The 20,007-nt window shown below is 46.5% G+C and overlaps 2 protein-coding genes across 3 annotated transcripts in view; both read right to left on the bottom strand.

The window, feature by feature from the left end:
• Positions 1 to 4,712: 4,712 nt before the first annotated feature.
• Positions 4,713 to 18,315, bottom strand: MAPK13 (mitogen-activated protein kinase 13). Its single transcript, XM_058819539.1, has 13 exons — positions 18,238 to 18,315; positions 14,494 to 15,386; positions 12,181 to 12,310; positions 11,770 to 11,828; positions 10,646 to 10,754; positions 9,625 to 9,654; positions 9,162 to 9,209; positions 8,131 to 8,245; positions 7,701 to 7,772; positions 7,146 to 7,225; positions 6,655 to 6,733; positions 5,609 to 5,785; positions 4,713 to 5,305 (listed from the first exon to the last, which is right to left on the bottom strand). Exons 2-13 carry the CDS (start codon positions 14,610 to 14,612, stop codon positions 5,226 to 5,228), a joined length of 1,098 nt encoding a protein of 365 aa, XP_058675522.1. The 5' UTR covers positions 14,613 to 15,386; positions 18,238 to 18,315; the 3' UTR covers positions 4,713 to 5,225.
• MAPK14 (mitogen-activated protein kinase 14) overlaps positions 16,203 to 20,007 on the bottom strand; it is a 21,841-nt gene continuing 18,036 nt past the window's right edge. For both annotated transcript variants that reach the window (XM_058819540.1, XM_058819541.1), the window contains exons 10-12: positions 19,831 to 19,909; positions 19,378 to 19,551; positions 16,203 to 18,597 (exon numbers count right to left, since the gene is read on the bottom strand). In XM_058819540.1, coding sequence (XP_058675523.1) covers positions 18,530 to 18,597; positions 19,378 to 19,551; positions 19,831 to 19,909 — 321 coding nt within the window. In that variant the 3' untranslated portion in view covers positions 16,203 to 18,529. The remainder of the gene's footprint in view (positions 18,598 to 19,377; positions 19,552 to 19,830; positions 19,910 to 20,007) is intronic.

Genomic DNA, 20,007 nt, shown 5'->3' with positions numbered 1-20,007 from the left:
TCCCAATACTCTCATTGATTTACAAAGGATCTCACCCTCAAAAGAACAGCTGTATAACAGTATGGTCCTAACCATGAAGGATAAAACAAACCCTAAAACAACCTATAGCTGCATTTGCTTCCTGGTTAAACAGTAAATAAAATAATTTCAATAATTGATGAACAACTTCAGAGGCTGAGAGAACTGGGTTTGTTCAGCCTGGAAAAGAAGCTTTGGGGTGACCTAATTGCAGCCCTTCAGTACCTGAAAGGAGCCTGCAGTAAGGATGAGGAGAGACTTTTCCAAGAGCATGGAGGGACAGGGCAAGGGGGAATGGTTTCAAACTAAAACAGAGGAGGTTTAGGTTGAGTAATAGGAAAAAAATCCTTCCCTGTGATGCTGGTGAGGCACTGGAACAGGTTGTCCAGGGAAGCTGTGGCTGCCACATTCCTGGAATTGTTCAGGGTTAGGTTGGATGGAGCTCTGAGTGACCTGCTCTAGTGAAAGGTGTCCCACAGCAGGGGACTGCAGACAGATGTTTGTCCCTTCCAGCCCAGCCCATTCTGTAATTTTCCTTCTTTATATGGGAATTTTAACTGGGTTTTACTTGATCTTTTTTTTTAATATGACCAACTTTTGCAAGCTCTTTATTTTTTTACCCCAGTTTTGAAACTTTATACTCTTAAATTTGCACTGGAATTAGCTAATTAGAATCATATTAGGTTCACTATTAGTGGGATGATTTGTGCACAGAGATGTCCAGACATCTCTGATGACTGAGGGCCATGTGTTACAACATCAGAACAAGCTATTCATCATTTTGTTTTGTATCAAAGCTGTAGAACTAACATGTTATTTGAAAAAACGTTCTGAACTCTCAAATCCCAGAGGCACAGCTTAATTCAATTTCTTTGCTGTCCCGGTTTTTAAAGGGTGCAAGTGCAAAATTAGTTGCTTCAAATGAAAGCAGCAGCCAAGACACCTCAAACAGAGTCAGGCACCTTCATTCATATTACAATTTTCTCCATGTTTATTCAAGCATATAAGATATACTTAAAAAGGGAAGAGAAGTACCAGTTAGAATTGAGAGCTGACCTTTTTCTTTGTTGATTTATTGAGCCTCGAAACTGACTTATGTTTGTATCTCTCTTTGGCTGTTTTTCTGCTGCTGTTTTCTAAAGAATTGCTGAAATCAGAGCAATTGCTAAACAGGTCCCTTGTGCATTAAAGGTTAAAACCTGATACCTCAAAAGTGATAAGCCTCAGTTGCCATTTATATATGGCATATATAAATGGAATTTTATATCCATATTTATAACCCTCTTCAGCCTCACATCAGAGAGGTTACACAAGTACCCAACATTACCACCTCAGTGGCCATTATTTTTTTAATCCCAATGTCCTCTAATTTTAAAACTTTTTTTTTCAGTTGAAGTATTCTAAAGACAGATCTGAAATTATGGTTTATGGCAGGAGAATTTTTATTTTTCCAGCCAAGCCTGGCTAAAAGAAGTTAACTCACTTTCATGTAACAGCAAATCAATGAGGGTTGCAAATATACCAACCCTTCAGTGTTATTTAATGGAGTGCATTCCAACAGAAAAGGAGAGCTGCCTGAATCAGCTGTGAGCCAGCACCAGCTGAACATCACGTTAAAAGCTGTGTAAGCTCATGTGCTCAGAAAATGGCCTTGTAGAGAGAAATCAGGCAAAACATCCCCTAAACCACATTCACCTGGAAACTGTGACATTTTCAGTGTAGATTTGGACTCGATCTTAATGACCTTTTCCAACCTGAATGGTTCCATGCTAAGTACAATTAGTGCAGGGAGTGTCCATCCTTTTGGGGGGAAAGCAAATTGGTAGTGGCTATTCTGATCTTCATTCAATCTTTTGTGTCTTGTTTCTCTCAGCTGTGAAAAGAAAAACAGCCATAATCACGTTTCCAGCCAACACTCTGCTGACCCACGATACAGGAAAAATGCAGAGGATTAGGAACGCTTTCCCTGGTTGCTCGGGCAACAGCAAGACATGGGAATATGAAAAGGTACTACCATCCTTTGTACAGAATCTCACTGGAGTTCTCAGACATGTTTATAATTTTCTATGTTTTTCTTCTTTCCCATTGTCACATACCTAAAACATGAACATTATTTGTTTAGTCTGCTACCTAGAATGTGAAAATGTTAAATATAAAAATAGATAATCTGTCTTTTTCCTACAGGATAAAATAAGTAGTTTCCTTATAGAGGCTGTGGAAATTTTTAAAATTGTGCACTGAAAGGTTTCTAGGTGGTATCAAAAAACACAGCTATTATTATCTCTCTTTAGAAAACCTCTAATTTTGTGGCATCTCTTAATAAAAAAAATAATTATTCCTTCATCTGCTTTTTTTTCCCACTTACATGTGCAAGTACCTAACAAATAGGCCCCATAAAGTTGCAACTTCACAGACCTATTTAACTGTCAAACTTACAGAGGAAGATTGTTTCTGAAGGCTTTATTTTCCAAATTAAAAAATATGCTTCTAAGTCAGAAATGAATGTAAGAATAGCAAGTAAATAGTATTCCAAGTTAGACATCTGCAAGTTATCTGAGACAGGCACAAAAATTCCATCCATATATCTTTGTAAATTTATATCATAGAAACTTAATACAAACGGCAAACATATTTTTGGCTGGCCTGATTTACCGAATTTTCAACCACTTAATGGTTGAGGGATTTTTATCACTTGGTTTTGTGTTTTTAAGCATGTAAACTATACTTGTAATGAAAGGAATGTCCATGAATGATGTGTCAGTGTGAGTCATCGAGCAGGCACTGCCTGCACCTCTGCATGAGGTAATTTCTGCTTTGACTCACAGTGTCTGGCAGGGTCACACACCCCCTCTCGGTTCTGGTGCTGATTCTGGAGGATCCCAGCCTTGGCCTGAGTCACTGCCTCTGTCAAGCAGGTGTTTTTCAAACTCCTTTCAGGAAATGTCAATAGGATTTCCCCCCACCTCTCCCTTCTCCTGGCTCATTGCTGTTCATTGAAACACGTCCTCAGATGACACAGCAGCACTGGGATGGTTGCTCTGTACAGAGACTCTCTCCACTACCAACCTGCTTCATTTTCTACTGTCTATTTTGAGTTCTTGGATGATACATACCACGAAAAACCAAATATACATACACCTTCAGGGTTCCTGGGCTTACAGAGCACCTGCTCCCCACATTTGTTGGGGTATTGGGTAATCCTGCACAGTGTTCTGTCACTGTATGGGGTTGGTGGGTGAATGAATGAAACCAGAGCATGGAGCCCACACAGCAGCTGTTGGGATTGCTCTTGCAATTTCAGAGCATTCAGGGTAAGGGTAAACCTACTGAGAAACCCAGTCCCTGGAACTGGGTGTATACTCAGCAGAAAGATTGATGCTGAAGAGCCTTTGTGCAATCCCTAAAACAAGTGAGGCTGGTGTTTGCAGAATCTCTGTACCCCACTTGGCTATGCTCACAATTGTTCTTCACACATCTATTTGTATCACATGTCCCCAGTGCCTCTTCATGCTTGTCCTCTGCTCAGACAGACAATTCCCAAAGGGCATTTTAAATTGTTCTTTACAACTATCCAAGTCCCTTTTCAACTACCAGCAGACTGCTCAGTACATTCCTTTGTTGTGAAGATGTTTTCTCCCTCAGCCATCATTACTGAGACAGAAGACTCTTCAGGTCTACCTCTCTCCCCTTTTGAAGGAGGGCAAGATGATTAAAAAATACCCAGCATTCCCATTTAGTGGTTCCTAAATTCTGTCTGAATCTGGCCTTAACAGATGACTTTGACTTTAGAGATTACATTCTGCATAAGAAAACATTGAACTTCCAGGGAATTGAGGACACATCACAACAGTTTTGTCCTTACCTAAGAGAGGACTGGAGCAAAGGCCTTGTACATGACCCAGACAGATATGAGCCAAGAGAAACCTCACCTTATCACCATGGACCATGTGTGCAGCTGCAGCAGGCAAACATCAACACCATCCTATCAAAAAGCTGCAGTCACTGCAGGGTTATCCCCAGTGCTGCATGCCATGAGCTGCAGCAGGGAGGCAGCCAAGCAACATGACATCACTGTCCAGTTCCCAGTGGAGAAGAGAGATCAGAAAATTCTGGAAATGTAGTTTTTCCTTACTTGTAGTCTGTACAGCAAAACTGAGCATTACTTAAGAAGAAAATTAGAGAGTACTGAAAACAAACAACCTGGCTAAACCAAACCAAAATAAGTCAGCAGCTAACAGAAGGGGCGGGGGGGAGTTTAAAATTACTGTATGTATTATTGAGGTCAAATACTTTTCTCTAGTCCTGGGGACTCTGTGCTCTGAGCTCTGATACAGAGCAGGCACTTGGTGCATATCCCTTGGGATGGACTTTGGAATGATTGCCTGAGCTTGCCTGATCACCCTGGGGAAGAAGGCGTTGCAGTCCAAAGGTGTTATCACAACGAGCAGCTGTGCCTGCAATATCAAGTGACTGTATTGATAAGCTGTGGATCTGCAGATGCTCCAGTTTCAGCACAGGCTGGAAAATGTCCTGCAGATCCATATTCAAAGCCATTTGTGCAGCTGCCTGGGACTCCCAGTCTGTCACTGTGGAAGTGGCCTTGAATTCCCAGGGTGAGTTTGCTGCCTGCTGTGAGGAGGAGACAGCACTGATCAAATCCCAGGGAATTAAATAAGCAGGGGAAACACAAAAATAAAAAAAAAGAGGCAGTGGCTCTTCGGAGGGGAAGCAGCTGAGCAGAATTGTGTGTATAGGATGAGAGGATGAGTTTGTAGCTGCTCTGAACACAAGCTGATCCCTTGGTGCCCTGGAGCTGACACTGTCCCAGCAGCCTTGCTCTGCTGGGTGCTCTGTGACTGCTCAGGGAAGGGCATCCATAATTAATATACTAAACTCTGTGCTTGAAAAGACTAATGAGAAAGAATGAAATTCCTCCTCTCTCAAGTGGACAAATACAGGGGAAAAAAAAAAGGAAACAACAGGTCAAATTCTCTCACTTAAAGTTTCAACAAGAATATATTTGTCTTTTATGTCGAAAACTGTCTGGGGTGCTTCCCCTTTAGAAGAACAAAGTCCAGTGCCCACAGCACGGTGTCATCCTTTTGCTGGCACATAGAGAGAGGTCCCACAGGCCACCAGCAGCACAGTGTGGAATGAATGTGATGTCATCAGGGAGAACTGAGTCCCAGCCACAGCTGCACCCGTCGCTATAAGGACATCCCACTTCTCTTCTTTGAATCCTTCCGTGCAATGGGACTGAAGGTCAAGATCTCCTTGTAAATGTGCTCTTGAAAAGCAGAACAAAATAACCATTAATGTGTGATTTTAGAGGACACAAATAAAAGTTGGAGTGTTGGATGTGCAGGAAAAGGCATTCAGTGGCAGCTGAAAGAGACAAAGGAGAGAGACAAAAAAGTCTGCCTGGAGAGCTGGAGGGATCTTTGCTGGATGGATAAAAGCAAGAGATCTGAGCCCTACCATTGAGGCATCAGCAGGCAATCACAGCTTTACTCAGCATCTGTACAGGAAAGAAAGAGGGGTAGGAGGGTCCCATGCTAGACAGGAACCTCAAAGAAAATCAAGTTCTTACTTTTCCACTCCTCTATGGAAAGCTTTTCATGTTCCAGAGAATCATCATAGGAGTGTTGTGCCTCTGTCTCCTCCTCGATATCTCGGAACTGGTCGAAGTAGGGGTGAGCCAAGGCCTGTGTTGCTGTGAGGCGCTTTTCCACATCCAGCTGCAACATCTTGTCAAGCAGGTCCACAGCTGTGGAGGAAGGGAACAGGGCTAGGCAAGGTGCAGGGGAGCACAGGCAGCCTGTGCATGAGCCCTGCCAGTGTGGCACTGCTATTTCCAGTGTTTCACCTCCACACCTGAACAATGAAGAGAATCCTCAACCTGGCCAGGGCAGCGAGGGGCTCCCACCAGTGGAGATGCAAAGTCTGCCCAACAAGAGCCTCAGGGAGCTCTTACTAACAGAAGTTAAATTGTGCAGAAATAACAAATTAGACCCGAATAAGCCTTGCTGCACAGATTGGGCTGCAGAAACATGAGGAGTAAGCCAGGAACCTCAAGATATTTCTCAGGTCTAATAATTTGCTTTCATTCAGAGCCCTGCATCTCAAAGGAGTCTTAACATGAGTATCTGTATAGAAACCTATAGATCCTTGGTAAAGAGGAGGGCAGGAAACTCAGATGCTGACTGGTCTGTCAGCCTCATTCCCACTTGGTTTTAACATTTCAAGACTTTCTTCCATTCAGTTTCTAGAAGAGTTTTGCTTGCTCTCACCTCTAACCTACCTGGGAAGAGAACTCTTTCTAAGAGATTAATTTTTACCCTGAAAATTTCACAGCAGCTGTCTGTTAAATATTGCTAGATCCAGGTTCTACACTGTACTTATTAATTTTTTTTAAAGTAGTAAATGGCCAAGAACAGCAGAACATCACCATTGTAATGCCAATAAAAGATAATTCTGCTTTTAACTGATGTATATTTTCCCTGAGGAAGGGCACAAACTGCAAGGGGAAAAAGTAGCAATAAATTATGAGAAGAAGAAATAAAGTTGAGGCTGTGGCAGTCAGCTTGCCTCCTTTCCAGCTGTGAAAACTCATGAGAAATGCTGGAGATTACTTACCCAGAGGATTTGCTTTAGGGAAAAGCACAGACAAGTCCTTCTTGGGGATTTTAGGAAGGGACTTGATATAACTCTTTGCCTGAAAGAGCAAGGAAAGCACAGTTACTGCACGTGGACAGGTGTGAAATACAGCTCTCAGTCTCAGCAAATGAAGAGAAGAGCAAAGCATCCCACATGTCCCATTTCAGCAAACAGTTCACAAGGAACTCTTTTTATTGGTCAAAACAGAGAAATCCTTCTGTTTTAAGAGCCAAGCAGGAGAACAGAGAAGATTGGTGATTTGGGAGGCCCTGCCAAACACAGCAGCCATTCCCAACACAGCAGCAGGTCCATCAGATGTGCCACCAGCACAGAGAAATGCCTTCCTTGCCTGGGGAAAAGGACATTTCCCTGCTGCTGCAGAGGCAGCACCTCTCCCATGCCAAACACAAGTCAACCTCACCCCCTGACACCTCTGCCAGCAGCACCCAAATCCACAGGAACCTCCTTACCGCTTTGTCCTCCAGCTTCTCCAAGAAGTCCTCTCCTGGATGCCCTGTTACTTTCAGGATCTGGGTCAGTTGATCCAGGTCTGGCAAGCTGTGTTAAAGATCACCTTTGAGGAGCAAACCCCCACCCCAGCTCAGCCTGCAGGAGTATGATTAGCTCATGATACAAACCCACCACAGTCACACAAGTAGAGATTCATTAGACGGGCAAAAAGAGCTCCAAGCCTTTCTTCCTGGAATGACATTTCCATCAAGATCATTTTTCTGGCACAACCACGCCAGGACACACATCCATGGGCTTGGAAGGATGTGCAGAGCTTTGGGAATGGAGCTACGGCCACACAAGCTTGAACAGCGGATGAAGAACCATGCCACCACAGAGGTGCATTTCTGAGGTCCCCTTCTGTTTTCCTCTCCAAACAGATTGGTCCTTGTGATTACCTCCTGATAAACCAGTCTGACACCTGTTTTTCTCAGTAACCTCATTCATAAAAACCCTTCCAGACACACTAAGAATTATTTCTCTGCTGAGGCAAAAGGTTTAGCTTGAAAGGATACAGTCTTTTCCTTTAAAGAGTGTTTTCCCAGTCAGCATTTCTGCCATGATACAGCCAATAGACCAGATATCCACTGTTCAGAGAGAAAAAGGGGGAAGGGGGGAAAGGAAGAAAAGAAAAATTAAAAACAAAAATTAGAAATGGAGCAGTGGTTTCTGGGGCTGTCACTTTTGCTGTTGCTTGCAGCAAACACTGATTCAATTTTCACTCCCACCCTCCTCTGTTCTTTCTCTGCTGCTAAAATCTCAGCTTTCATAATTTCCTGCAAGCAGCAGCTCTGGGAGTTGTGCAACACCTCTGAGACCTGCTCTGCTCCAGGGAACACTGATGATGAAAAGGAGGAAAAACAACTGGACTATTCAGTGAGATTTGAGCCAGCAGGATCCCCCAGCTCATCACCAGGGAGTCACAGGCTGGGCAGGGCTGCTCACCTGTCTGGTTGTAATGCATCCAGTTCAGGATGACCTCTGGGGCTCTGTACCACCGTGTCACCACGTAGCCAGTCATCTCAGCATCAGCCTGCCTGGCCAAGCCAAAATCCAGGATCTGCAGTGCCAAAGGAAGAATAAGGAGAAGGGAGGGCAGGAGAGAAAAGAGAAATCCTATGGGCAAGTGAGACTCGGCTTCCAAGAGAAAATGGAGTAGCTCCAATCAGGTAATAACAAAGCTCCAACTACACCACAGATACCCATGGAACGGTTCAAAGAATTTACATATCTTAATTCCACTGTAAATTAAAAGCCAGCTGCAAACCATGTTGTCACAAAAAGACCCTTCTGAAAGGATCAGTGCTTTGTGCTCCCTGGAAGGTCACTGCCTTTCTTGAAGCTTAAGTTTTACTCAATGTGCTTTATTGGAGTTGGTCTGTGACCTGGTGGAGAAGGCGTGCTCCCAGGTCACCACAACTCACCCTTTCCTATAAGGACACCTTGCAGGTGACACAGCTTGGCCTCTCCCTCAATGCTGAAGATGAACAAGCTTGACCCAACCTTTATGGGCAGCAGAGCCACTCCCTGAAATATACATTACAGAAATGCATGCTAGAGCACCACAGCAGCCAGCAGCAAGCAAACCTTCAGAGCAACCCTGAAATGACTTTGTCTGGAATGACAACCACAGTGTCCATGAGAACCAAAGGGCAACTGCAGCTGAATGCAGCTACCCTTCGGGGACCATTCACCTGCTGCAGGTATTGCTCAGCAGTGCTGAATTTCTCCAGGAAGTCATTACACACTGCCATCCACGAGGATTACAGTGACAGAAGGCTCATTTGAGGTCTTGTGTCCTGATTCAGCAAGTGACATCAGCAGGGGAGCATTTCCCACTGCTGCATCTGCCAAGGAACACAACGCCTGGAATGGAGGCTCAGGAGGAAAGGGGAAACGTGACAGTGCCAATTTCCTGCTGGCAGAGCAGTTCCTCCAGGAGCTCATGTGCTGCAAAGTGCTGCTTTGCCACCTACCTTCAGCTGGCAGTCCTCATTCACAGCCAGGTTACTTGGCTTCAGGTCCTGCAACAGACAGGAGCAGAAAAATTGGATGTTTCAACTGCAATACATCAACACAACTTCCTCTTGATGGGGTCCCATAACACCCCAGGTTCAATATCAAATCAGTAAATGACTGAATAAACACCATGCCTGCTATATTAGATTACTATTTTATTCTTTTCTGAAACAGTTTTAATTCAAAAAGCATCATAAAATGCTTCTCAGCTCATCAGAAAATACAGCATTTTCTCAAAATGCTGCAGGAATTAGTAATCCAAATATATATGGGGTTTTGGTAGGATGGAAAAGAGAGCAGACAGGATGGAAATTAGAGCAGACAGTGCTATTAATGAAAGGATGGTTAGGAATTTGTTAACTTTATGACTATGTTGTGTTTCTCAGACAAAAATCAGAATAAGAGCACACATGAACTTACCCTGTGGACGATGCCAGCTGAATGAATGTACTGCAATAAAAAGAGGAGCCACAATGTGATCACCAGCAAAATTTTCTGTTCTCCAGCAAACAAACAAGAGCTACAAACAAGAACTTGCTGAGAACAAACTCTGCAGCCTTCTACAGGTCCTTGGTCCCTAGGACAGCAGTTTGAAAAGACATTTCTGCCCCAAATTACTGACAGTATTTACAGTACTATTGCCAGTCTGAAGAAGATGCACAGAGCAGAAGAGGAGGGATGAAGCAATAGCTCCTCAGAGCAAGTACAACAGCTTCAAACTATCGAAGTTATCAAGGTTACAGCAGATGACATGACAACATGGTTATTCTGGGTGTTAAAAAAATAATCTCAGCCCAAAACCATAAAATTGCAAAACTGACTTCAGAGTTTTTAGCATACCAGCATAACCCTTTATTTAAACTCGAGGTAGCAGACCTGGGGAGAGGTGTGATTGAGGTGATCCCATTGATGCCTGTAAGCCACTGATGTGACTCCAGGTGAAGGGTGTGAGAGGACAGCTGGAAAACTCTGTCTCTACATCCCAGAGTTTGCAAGGATTGCTGTCAGCTCCCTCAAAGCCAGTTACAGAAACATATTCCTCCCTTATGCTCCTGAATAGGAAATCATCCCCTCTGTCCTCTCCCCTGGGAGCCTCTGTGACAGGTTCAAGGAGCTCCTGCTGCTGCCAGTCTCTCCCTCTCTATGCAGAGTTGTGCTGAGGGTTTGGGCAAGGCAAAGAGAGAAGCAAGTGCTGCCCTGGAGAAACCATCCCAAGGCCTGTGGCTGCTGATTACTTTGATACCTGATGTAAGCAAACACTCATTTTATTGATGTGTGCTAGACCAGGAATGGTTCAACAGCCAATTCCTGTTCTGAGGGGACGCCATAAACTCCCCACATCCTCCTGTACAGTACTGGAGGGGAGTTTAGTTAGGGTCAACCCAGAGGTGACACGCAGAGGAGACACAGGGAGTCACTAAACTCCTCCAGACCCACCTACCTTCAGCCCTTTCAGCATTTGGTAGACCAGGTACTGGATCTTTTCATCACTGAATTCATGTCCCATGATCTTTTGTAAATCTGTCCGCATGTATGGCATCACCAGGTAGCTAAAAGGCAGTAAGACAAGGCCCTGAGTCTGGAAGAAAAATGCAGGGGACCAGGCTAGCCTTGTTCTCACTTGGTTTGGTTTTTATGGCTGTGTAAGGAAGATGAGTTGTTGTGACTGTTCCTGGCTAACTAGCACATCCTGCAGAGGAGTTGGAATTTCAACCTGTTCTGAAAATTGCTCTTTCTCCTCCTTGGAAATCAAATAGCTGATATCAAGTAAGAACAAGGATCTTCAGGATCCTGAATTAGTTTAGACCTCAAGTGAAGTTCAATTTTGGACAGGCTTTCACCACCCAAGAGCTGAAACATCTCACACAGCACAGCAGCTGCATTGGCTCCCAAATTTGTCATTGTAGAGTTCTCCAGCCCTGCCTCATAAGACAAGATCCAGCTTCCTTCAGTAGCTGCCTGCTGAGGCTGCTAATGAATTGGTGGTCTTCCTGCAGGAACTGCTCTGAGAACCTTCACATGCTCTTCCTGCAGGCTGCTAACCTCAGCCATCAGCCAAACCCCAAAGCCAGGCACACTGCTCATCTGCAGTGATGGGGAAGGAAAAAGGACTTGTCCAATGTGATCATGAACACGGAGGGAAAATGCCAAAAAATCAATTGAGAAGAGCCAGAATCAAGAGAAGAAGGACAGATCTTCCAAATTCTAAGTTTAATTGCCCTGAGGCTTCATGAACAATACTATTCCCATTCTGAGTGCAGCCCCTTAGCTCAGCATGGGTCACCCTCTGTGTGATGCACCATGGAATGTAACACATCCTCATTGCACAGCTTGGTCTGTGCTGCTGTGGTGTCCCAGCTGGGAGCAGGGTGGGATCTGTTTACGTGTTCTGGGTGTGTCAGCCATGGCAGCTGAGGTGTGCTCTTGGTTCTCTGCATTATTTGGGGATGCTTGGATTCTAGTCTGGTCCCTTTGCACCCCAACCCTCTCTGTTATGCTGCTGCTAAGACACAGTTGTCTTGGAAAATAATTAAGTCTACACAGAGCAAACAAGTCCAGACTTACAAGTCCTGGAACCCCTGGTAGGAGGCAGTGGAGGTGAAGACATCAAGCAGCCCAATGACCTGAGGAAGGAGAGAAGCCCACATTTAAATCTGGAAAACAATTGCTGTGCACATGGCACTCATCAACTCTCCACTGGCACATGCAAGTGGGTGAACACAGAAAATTCCACCTGAGGAACCCAGGGCCTCCTCACTGGTGCTGCATAAATGTTTTCCCTCTTACTAACACCCGGGCTCACCCATTACACGCCTGCTCCATCCTGGGCACAGCAAACAGGTCACAGGTAAACCCTGAGACAGCCTGCCCATACCAAATGTCAATTAAAACACAGGTGATGCACCAAAAGGATTTGCTCCCAGGAGCAAGGAAACACCTCTTGTGTCAGCAGGAAGAGGAGAAATGAGCACTCACGTTGTCATGCTGCATGTGCTTCAGCAGCATCAGCTCTCTGTAGGCTCTCTTGGCAAAGATCTCTGACTGGAATGGGCGGCACAGCTTCTTGATGGCCACTTTCTCCCCCGTCTTCTTGTCTATGGCTGAACTGCAGCAGGCAAAGAAAAAACCATTCTGGTGTCAGTAGAATGTTTGAACAAATTCTGCAACCCCACAGGTCACCTCCTAGAGAAGAGTTGGTTCCTGTGCTTGCAGAAGGACAGCAGAGAAAGGTCCTTTGAGGAGCTCAGTGGAGCTCTGCACACAGAGCCCTGTGTGGCTTTGGGCAGCCTGTGCTCTTTGGGGGATGAGGTGGGACACCAAGAAAAGCACAAGTGGCTCATCTTTATTCCCTTCAACCTGCAGAAATGAGCTGGAGGTAACAGAGCTGAGAGAAGAGGGAAACACAGATGGTTAAAGGTCAGAATTAGTTCTAACTCTGCCTTCTCCTTCCTTAATGCATGGAGATAAGGGAATAAAGATATGGCAATTTCTGCTTTGCCATCTGCTTGGAGGGTGTTGTATTTTAGGGCAGGCCAGCTGCCTTCACTGTATTCTGGAGCAAAGACTGTGGATGTCACATGTTGAAAATGCTGCTGCAATTAATCCTGATGTGTTCAGAATCCTTGATTACATATTTGCTTCTGTGTAAGAGCAGGTCTGGCTGACATGAGACTCTTCTCTGGAGCTGATGAAAACCTGGTACAGCAGCCATTGCTGCAGGCATTATTTTGCTGTGTTGTTCCTGCTGGTCACATTGGCTGCTTGCAACTGGACACAGCAATCCTGTGACAGCTCCTCTCCCTCTGGAGGCTCCTTGCTCAGATTGCCAAGGAGGGAAGGGAGGTCCTCAGAGAGCTGAAATTCAGGGTTCTCAGTGGTGTTTTCCAGAGATATCTCAGCCCTTCCCTGACCCCTCTCAAGAGGCAAACATGAAAAAAAAGATTTCTCAGCTGCTCAAGAAGGTGTAAAAGCTGCTGCTGCAGAACGCTGCAATAGGAAAATTTCCCAGCAAATCCCAGCAGAGGACAGCAAATCCTAACTCCACATTTCTGCCTCAGCTTTGTACAGCAATCAGCATCGAGCCCTCCCTGCTGAGCTCTGTCCATTCAAAACCACCATCCACACCCGGGCTGCTTCAACCTCCCTTCTTGAGAGCTCCAGAGTTTTACAGGGACCAGGAAAGATTTCTTTTGATGTTTGGTTTTTTTCGGCTGGGCAAGGAAACTTGAAAGGATTTCTCTCTTTTTTTTTTTTTTTTATTTTTTGTCCTGTCTTTATTTTTCTTCCTGATTTTCTCTGTGATAAAAATCAGAGAACACTGTACAAATATAAATTAAAAGTCAAGTCTAATCCTGCCTGATTTTGCAGGACTTACTTAAGAATCTAAGAGGTATAAACACATGTAGGCAGCCAAGTGAGTGCCCCTCTGTAAATTGGAAGCTGGAGGAAAAGGACAAAACCTGGACACCAGGGTTTCAGGATTAGTGCCAGTGGCAGGCCAGACTTTGCCCAACACCTATGAAAACAGACACACCTTTTTCTTTTTTTTTTTTTTTTTCATTTATTTTTAGCTCAGCATGTTATGAAATAAGGGCTCTGTTCAGATACTATCAATGGACTGTTTCATATTTAACCTTTCAGGGTTGCCCATCTCTGGCTCATCAGTGCAAACCCAGCAATTTCTGCCTTGTGCTTGCTCTTGCTTCAGGCATCTTTGCCTGGTTGAATAATTAACAGCAGCTCCTGCTGCTCTCTTGTAGGCTGGGGTTTATCATCAGCCATGAAGGAAGTCCTGTCTGTTAGTGATCCTGGTTTGCGATAATTTCTATCCACTTTATGATTTCAAACTGGAAACTGTGTCAGGGTGGGGGTTGCATTGTCCATCTGCTTCAGCTGCCTGGGACTGAGCAGCAAGGACACCCTGTTCCAGCTCCCACCTCTGGAAATCACAAATCACAGACAAATCTCTTCCAGACATTCAGGTATTCCCCCGCCTCCTGCCTGTGCTACCAGAGCAAGCAAGAGTCCACAGCAGCTCAAAACCTGCCCGACCCCAGTGCCGGGGTGCTCGGCAGCCCCGGCACCCCTGCCCTGTCCCCTCTCTGCCCACCCTGGGGCATTCTCTTCAGGCGAGCGAGCGTCCAGCTGGACAGGACACAACCTGTCCCCATCCCACATGCAAATGGCCTTCCTTAATGGAGGGGTTCTGCCAAGCGCCTCCTCATTCCCCCCGGCCCGGAACTCCCAGCGCCCCCAGCCCCGGGGCGCTGCGAGCGGGACCCCACTCACCAGACGGAGCCGTAGGCCCCGGAGCCCAGCGGGTGCAGGTTTGTGTATCTCCTGGGCAGCTCCCAGAGCGTGTTGTTCACCTCCTGTCTGTAAAAGCCTCTTCTCCTTGCGATGTTCATCGCCCGGCGGGTGTGGGACAGCCACCCCCCCAGAGTAGTGGAGTGCGGGAGGGCTGCTGAGGTGAGAGCGGGGCAGGGAGGCTTCCTGCGCTGCTGGGAAAGGCTCTAGCGAGTTTCCTTCTCTGTTTTCAGCTGTTGCGAGCGTGAAGGGACATGTCTTTGGGCCCTCCTCCCTCCGCCTCCACATTGGCAGAGGTGAGGCATCAGGTTTCCTGACACGCCTCGGTGCTGTACAGGTGCCTCTGGGCTCTGCTGCAGGAGGGGAGCAGCCGGCCCCGCTCGGGCACGCCTCTGGCAGCCCCTGTCATGCACAGCTCCCGCTCTGCTGCTCCATCAGCCCGGAAATATCCTCACGGGGCTCGGCAGGGGCTGTGAAATCCCTCCTCCAAACAAGGGGATGAGTAAGGACTGGCCGAGCCGGGGAATCCGAGGGACAAGCCGCAGACACACCGCGTCAGGCACGCAGGGGATGCTCTCGAAGCCGACGGACAGCTCGTGACAAAGGACACCACGGGATCACAGCGATGGCGATTTTCTCCCGAGCCCGGCTTCCCAGCAGCGTGGGGAGGTGCTGGAAGTGGGCTGAGGCTCTCCAAGTGACTGCTGCGAGCGGTTCCAGGAGCAGCTGAGGGATGGGAACAGCCCCGGCACGGTTTGTACCCCAGGCTTTGCTGGGCGCGGTTTCAGCTCTCAGCCCTTCCTGGCTCCTCTCGGACAAAGCAAAGCCCGTGCTCTCCGCCGTGTCTGTGACCCACCAGCCCACCAGGACCATTCCTGGTGAGCAGAGAGCACCTCAGCATTTCTCCCCAGCACCAGGAAGCTCAGGTGGGGCTCCCACACAGGAGGTGCATCCTCCCCGCTCCCAAAGGAAGTGACTAAGCCGAGCCTTACCAAGCCAGCCTAGCTGCTTGCAAGTGTTCTACCCCAGCAGCCCTCCACCCGGCCCAGAGCCTTGGCTCCTTCCATACAGGGCACCTGCAAAGGTGTCCCTACAGGAAAAGTACAACTGGGGGCAGGGAAAATTCACTGTGCCTGCTTTATGTGCAACTACTGCATTGGCCCTTATGCTCTGCAGGCAGCCCAGCAGAGCCTGCTGTTCACAAACACGGACAAGGCACCATGGCAGTATCTGTGTAATCAGCCCTGGCTGCAGCAGCACAGCCCGGAAATAATCCACAGCTTGGCTGGGTCTATAAAAAAACTCTTGCTCACACCTGTGAGCAAAGAGGTGTCACAGCAAAGGCTCCTGGTCCTTAAGCAAACATGTAACTCCTGGGTTATTTGATGAACACAGCCCTTGCTCAGCTGCTGCTGTGCACACAATCAGCAGCCAATTAGGGAGCCCTGAATAGCTGGGGCAGGTCTGGGTGTACTGAGATGAGTTAACTCCAGTGACCAAGTCAAACAGGAAACTTCAGATTGGTGGAAAAAGGGACAAGAAGCCCCATGGCAGCAGAGTCAGCCTCCAGTCACCTTGTCCCCTCCCAGCCATCACACCCAGGATCCCCCACAGCACAGCAGAGAAATTCACACCATGCTAAAAACTCAACACTTCAGTGCAAGAGGTTTCCAAGTACCAGCAGTGCAGTAAATCTGAAAAATAGATTTTATTTTTAACCAGTGGTATTGTGACATCTTATCTGGCATAACCAATTACAGCAAAATCCATGGATAGAAACAAAATAGCAGATCTCTGCTTTTGGGTGCAGCGTGGTGCCCAGGCAGCTGAGCACAGCACGGCACTGGCAGCAGGGAGTTTGTGCCCCAGGGGCTCCCTCAGGACAGACTCCAATGAACCATTCCCACTCACGCACACAGACACACCCACACGCACAACACCGAGAGGTTTTAAAAATCTTTAGCAATATTTCTGCATGAAATCACACTGTAGCATCTACACAGAAAATGGCTGATAAAAATAATCTTGCTGTAGGTTTACACAGTATATCTACATTTGTATTTGAATACCCAGCCTGCTGGCCCAGCAGAAAAGGGAGGCTTTTTGTCTTGATTTTGTTGGGCTGTGGAGAGTTTTATCCTAGAGCACAACAGAGCTGCTCTCTTCATCTCAGCCCAGACCTTTATTGAACTTTTGGCCTGAAGAGATCGCTGGGAAGTAGCCTAGGAAGAATCAATGGCTTTGTCATCCACGTCCCATCCCTTTGTGCTGCCTCTTCAAACATGGGGCAAAAACACTACAAAAACACTCTCTGCCCCACAGGTAACAAGAATACAAAATACTGCAAAAGCCTTTCTCCTCACATACACGGGTACACTGCCCACACAGGATGCCTGCAACAAATTAAATTCTAAAAATGTTTCATCCAGAAGCCCTAAAATTGGGCTCCTGAGTTCTCCAGCTACAGATGGAGCACACAAACATGCTGAGAAACCTCCCTCCTGCCAGTCTCTAACTCTGGGCACTTCACTCATGCAGAGTCCTGGAAAATACAAAATATTTGAACCATGTTTGTATTCAAACATACTCCCTTCTCATGTTTCCTCGGGCAGAGATCAACCTGCTAAGAAATAGCCAAGAAGCTCTTACGTGAGAGGATAAAAAAACTTCTAGTAAATGTTAGTTTTATGTATATAAATATTTGTATTTATAGATATAGACAGTGAAAGGGTGATTGTGTGTTTATGCATGCTTATTTCTTTGCTTTGGGTTCCAATACTTCTAAAAAAAATCTTTTCAGGAAATAACTTAAGTTCTGGCACAAGATACTATAGTCATTTCTTTAAAGAATGCTTTTTACATTTGATCTCACAAGAAACCTTTCCACCCAAGCTCTTCTCCTCTGCAGAGAGAAGGTCAGAACAAAGAAAAAGGTGCATGTTGCTCTGGTGTTGGACATGACATCCTTCCCTCATTGAAGCCTCTAGGATGACAGCTATTTCACAAGGAGCTGCAGCACAGCAGGAAGGGTGCTGTGATTTTATGGCACTGCCTGAGGTACTCAGCAAACATTTCACTGATGCCTGAACTGCCCCCAGTGCCATCCCCAAAAAGTAAGGACAAAAATCAAGCAGCTCTACATGCACATACAGCTACAACATGCAAAAACACACCACCTTGTAGGGAACAGAATACACAAACGTGTGGCTAGCAAGGATCTTCCCCAACCTCTGGCTCCTGGAGATAATGCTGAAAAGCCTCAGAACAAGAGGAGGAGGAAAGTGAAAAACACAGGAATACCCAATCCAGGGGTTGAAGCTGTTGCCTCAAAATTACTTCCCAATTACATTGAGTTCATGCCTCGCTACCTGGGAGCCTTCACCCTCAAGAACAGTGGGTCAGATTTCCACCCCAGCCTTCCTTTCCCCCTCTCTCCCCCTTTATTTAAGGCACAAACATATTTACAGTTTCAAACAACATCTTTTCATGTTCCAAGAATCAGACACCAGAAGGCCTCTACACTCTGCTGCACCAGGAAGATCTGGATGTAAATCACACACCTGGCATTGAACAAGGACATCCCTCAACCCCACCTTCAGTCCTGAAGAAAACAGAGGACTCTCTAAGACTATAAACCAACTTTCATTCTTTTTGAGGTTACTCAGTTGTAGGAGAATTGATAAATGGCAATGATTGCAACCAAACTGTCACTGTCACCTTGCTCACCTCGGCCCAGCAGTGCAGGCTGGTGGTGCACTGTTACTCCGGAAGAACTAAGTGCAGTCAGAACAGGTCTCCAGAGGCTTGCCCCAGGCTGTACACAGAATACAAGAGCATGCAGCATGTTTACATAGACTCAGCTTCCTTCCCTCCCCCCTCCCTCCCCAGTTCAACACACACAAAACCCCTCCACTAAGGAGAATATTGTTGTGATGAGGCACTTGAACGATAATTGGAGAGTCCCTATGAAAAGGCCTTCCCTTCACAGTGAGTGGGACAAACAGAAGAGAGCAGTTTCTCAGGACTCCATCTCCTCTTGGTCGAGCGGGGGTGGCACAAAGCTGATTACTTCATCATAAGTCAGGCCTGGGGGGAGAAGTGGGACAGAAACTCAGCAGCAGGACTGTGATAGCGCTACCAGTCACACCTTCATGCAAGAAAACCTGCAACAATCTCCAATGTTCTAACAGCATTTTACACAAAAAGTGTTGTTTAATTAAGACAAAGAATTAAAGAATGGTTACACCACTCTCAGAGACCAACACACACAATAAAAGATACTTCCAGAGCATTGAGGAGATGCAAGTTTGAAAACAAGGATATGTTTGTGTGCTCCTAGCAGTAACTAATTACCAGGGACTGTGCTAAACCTGCACACAGCATGTAGCAGATTCACTTAGTGTAAGGACAGAATCAACAGCCTGCCTACATTTTTATCACTTTCTGCTGTGCCTCTGACCATGGCTTAGCTGAACCTTACCTCATGGGATGGAGAGGAGACTGAGGGGAGACTCATCAAGGTGTGAGAGGGGCAGGTCCAATCTGTGCTCTCTGTGAGCAGTGACAGCACCCAAGGGAGCAGCTGGAGCTGGGTCAGGAGGGCTGGGTTGGATCTCAGGGAAAGGTTCTTCTGCTGGGCACTGCCCAGGCTCCCCAGGGAATGGGCACAGCCCTGAGGCTGCCAGAGCTCCAGGACTGTTTGGACAATGCTCTCAGGGATGCACACGATGGGATTCTGGACTTGTACAGGATCCCTGTGTAGGGTCAGGAGTTGGACTCCATGATCCTGTGGGTCCCTTCCAACTCAGGATATTCCATAATTCTACAACCACAACAGAAGCTGTCCCTCCCCTGCCCCAGACTCACTTTTCCATTCTTCAATCTCAAGCTCTCTGCTTTCAAAGGACTGGTCATAGGGGTCTGCCACGGGCTCGTCGTCGGGGTCGTGGTACTGGGCGAAGTAGGCGTGGGCCAGCGCCTCGGCGGCCGTGATGCGCTTGTCCGTGTCCAGGACCAGCATCTTCTCCAGCAAGTCCACGGCTGCAAGAGCACCAGACACAGAGCATCTCTCACATCAGCTGTGGGACTCTGCTCTGAAATGTAAAGCTTCTAAAGGCCCAACATGGATGAGGAATCTGTACTTTCTCAGGACCCACCATCATCCAGCATTTTGTTCCTCTTACACCCTTGGCCCACATGTCCTTCATAAACACAACCCTGCTCTGCACTACTCCTGCAGCCAGAACAAAGCTCTGGGAAGCTCCAAAGGACAGGACATGCTAGCTTCAGTTTCAGGAAAATTCAATAAACAGATCTTACCCAGGGGATTGGCACCAATAAAGACATTTTCAAAGTTCATTTTCGGCATGTAAGACAAAGACTGGATGTAGTTTCTTGCCTGTGGAAAGAAATGCTCCGTTGAAGTATCAGACAATATCCAGCCAGCAAAATCAAGTACTTTTCAACTATCCTGAAGCACAGGTTATTATGGTCTGT

This window comes from Ammospiza caudacuta, chromosome 24 (assembly GCF_027887145.1).
Source record: "Ammospiza caudacuta isolate bAmmCau1 chromosome 24, bAmmCau1.pri, whole genome shotgun sequence".
Lineage (NCBI taxonomy): Eukaryota > Metazoa > Chordata > Aves > Passeriformes > Passerellidae > Ammospiza > Ammospiza caudacuta.
Note: the sequence above shows the minus strand (reverse complement) of the source record. Positions and strands in the feature narration are given on the sequence as shown.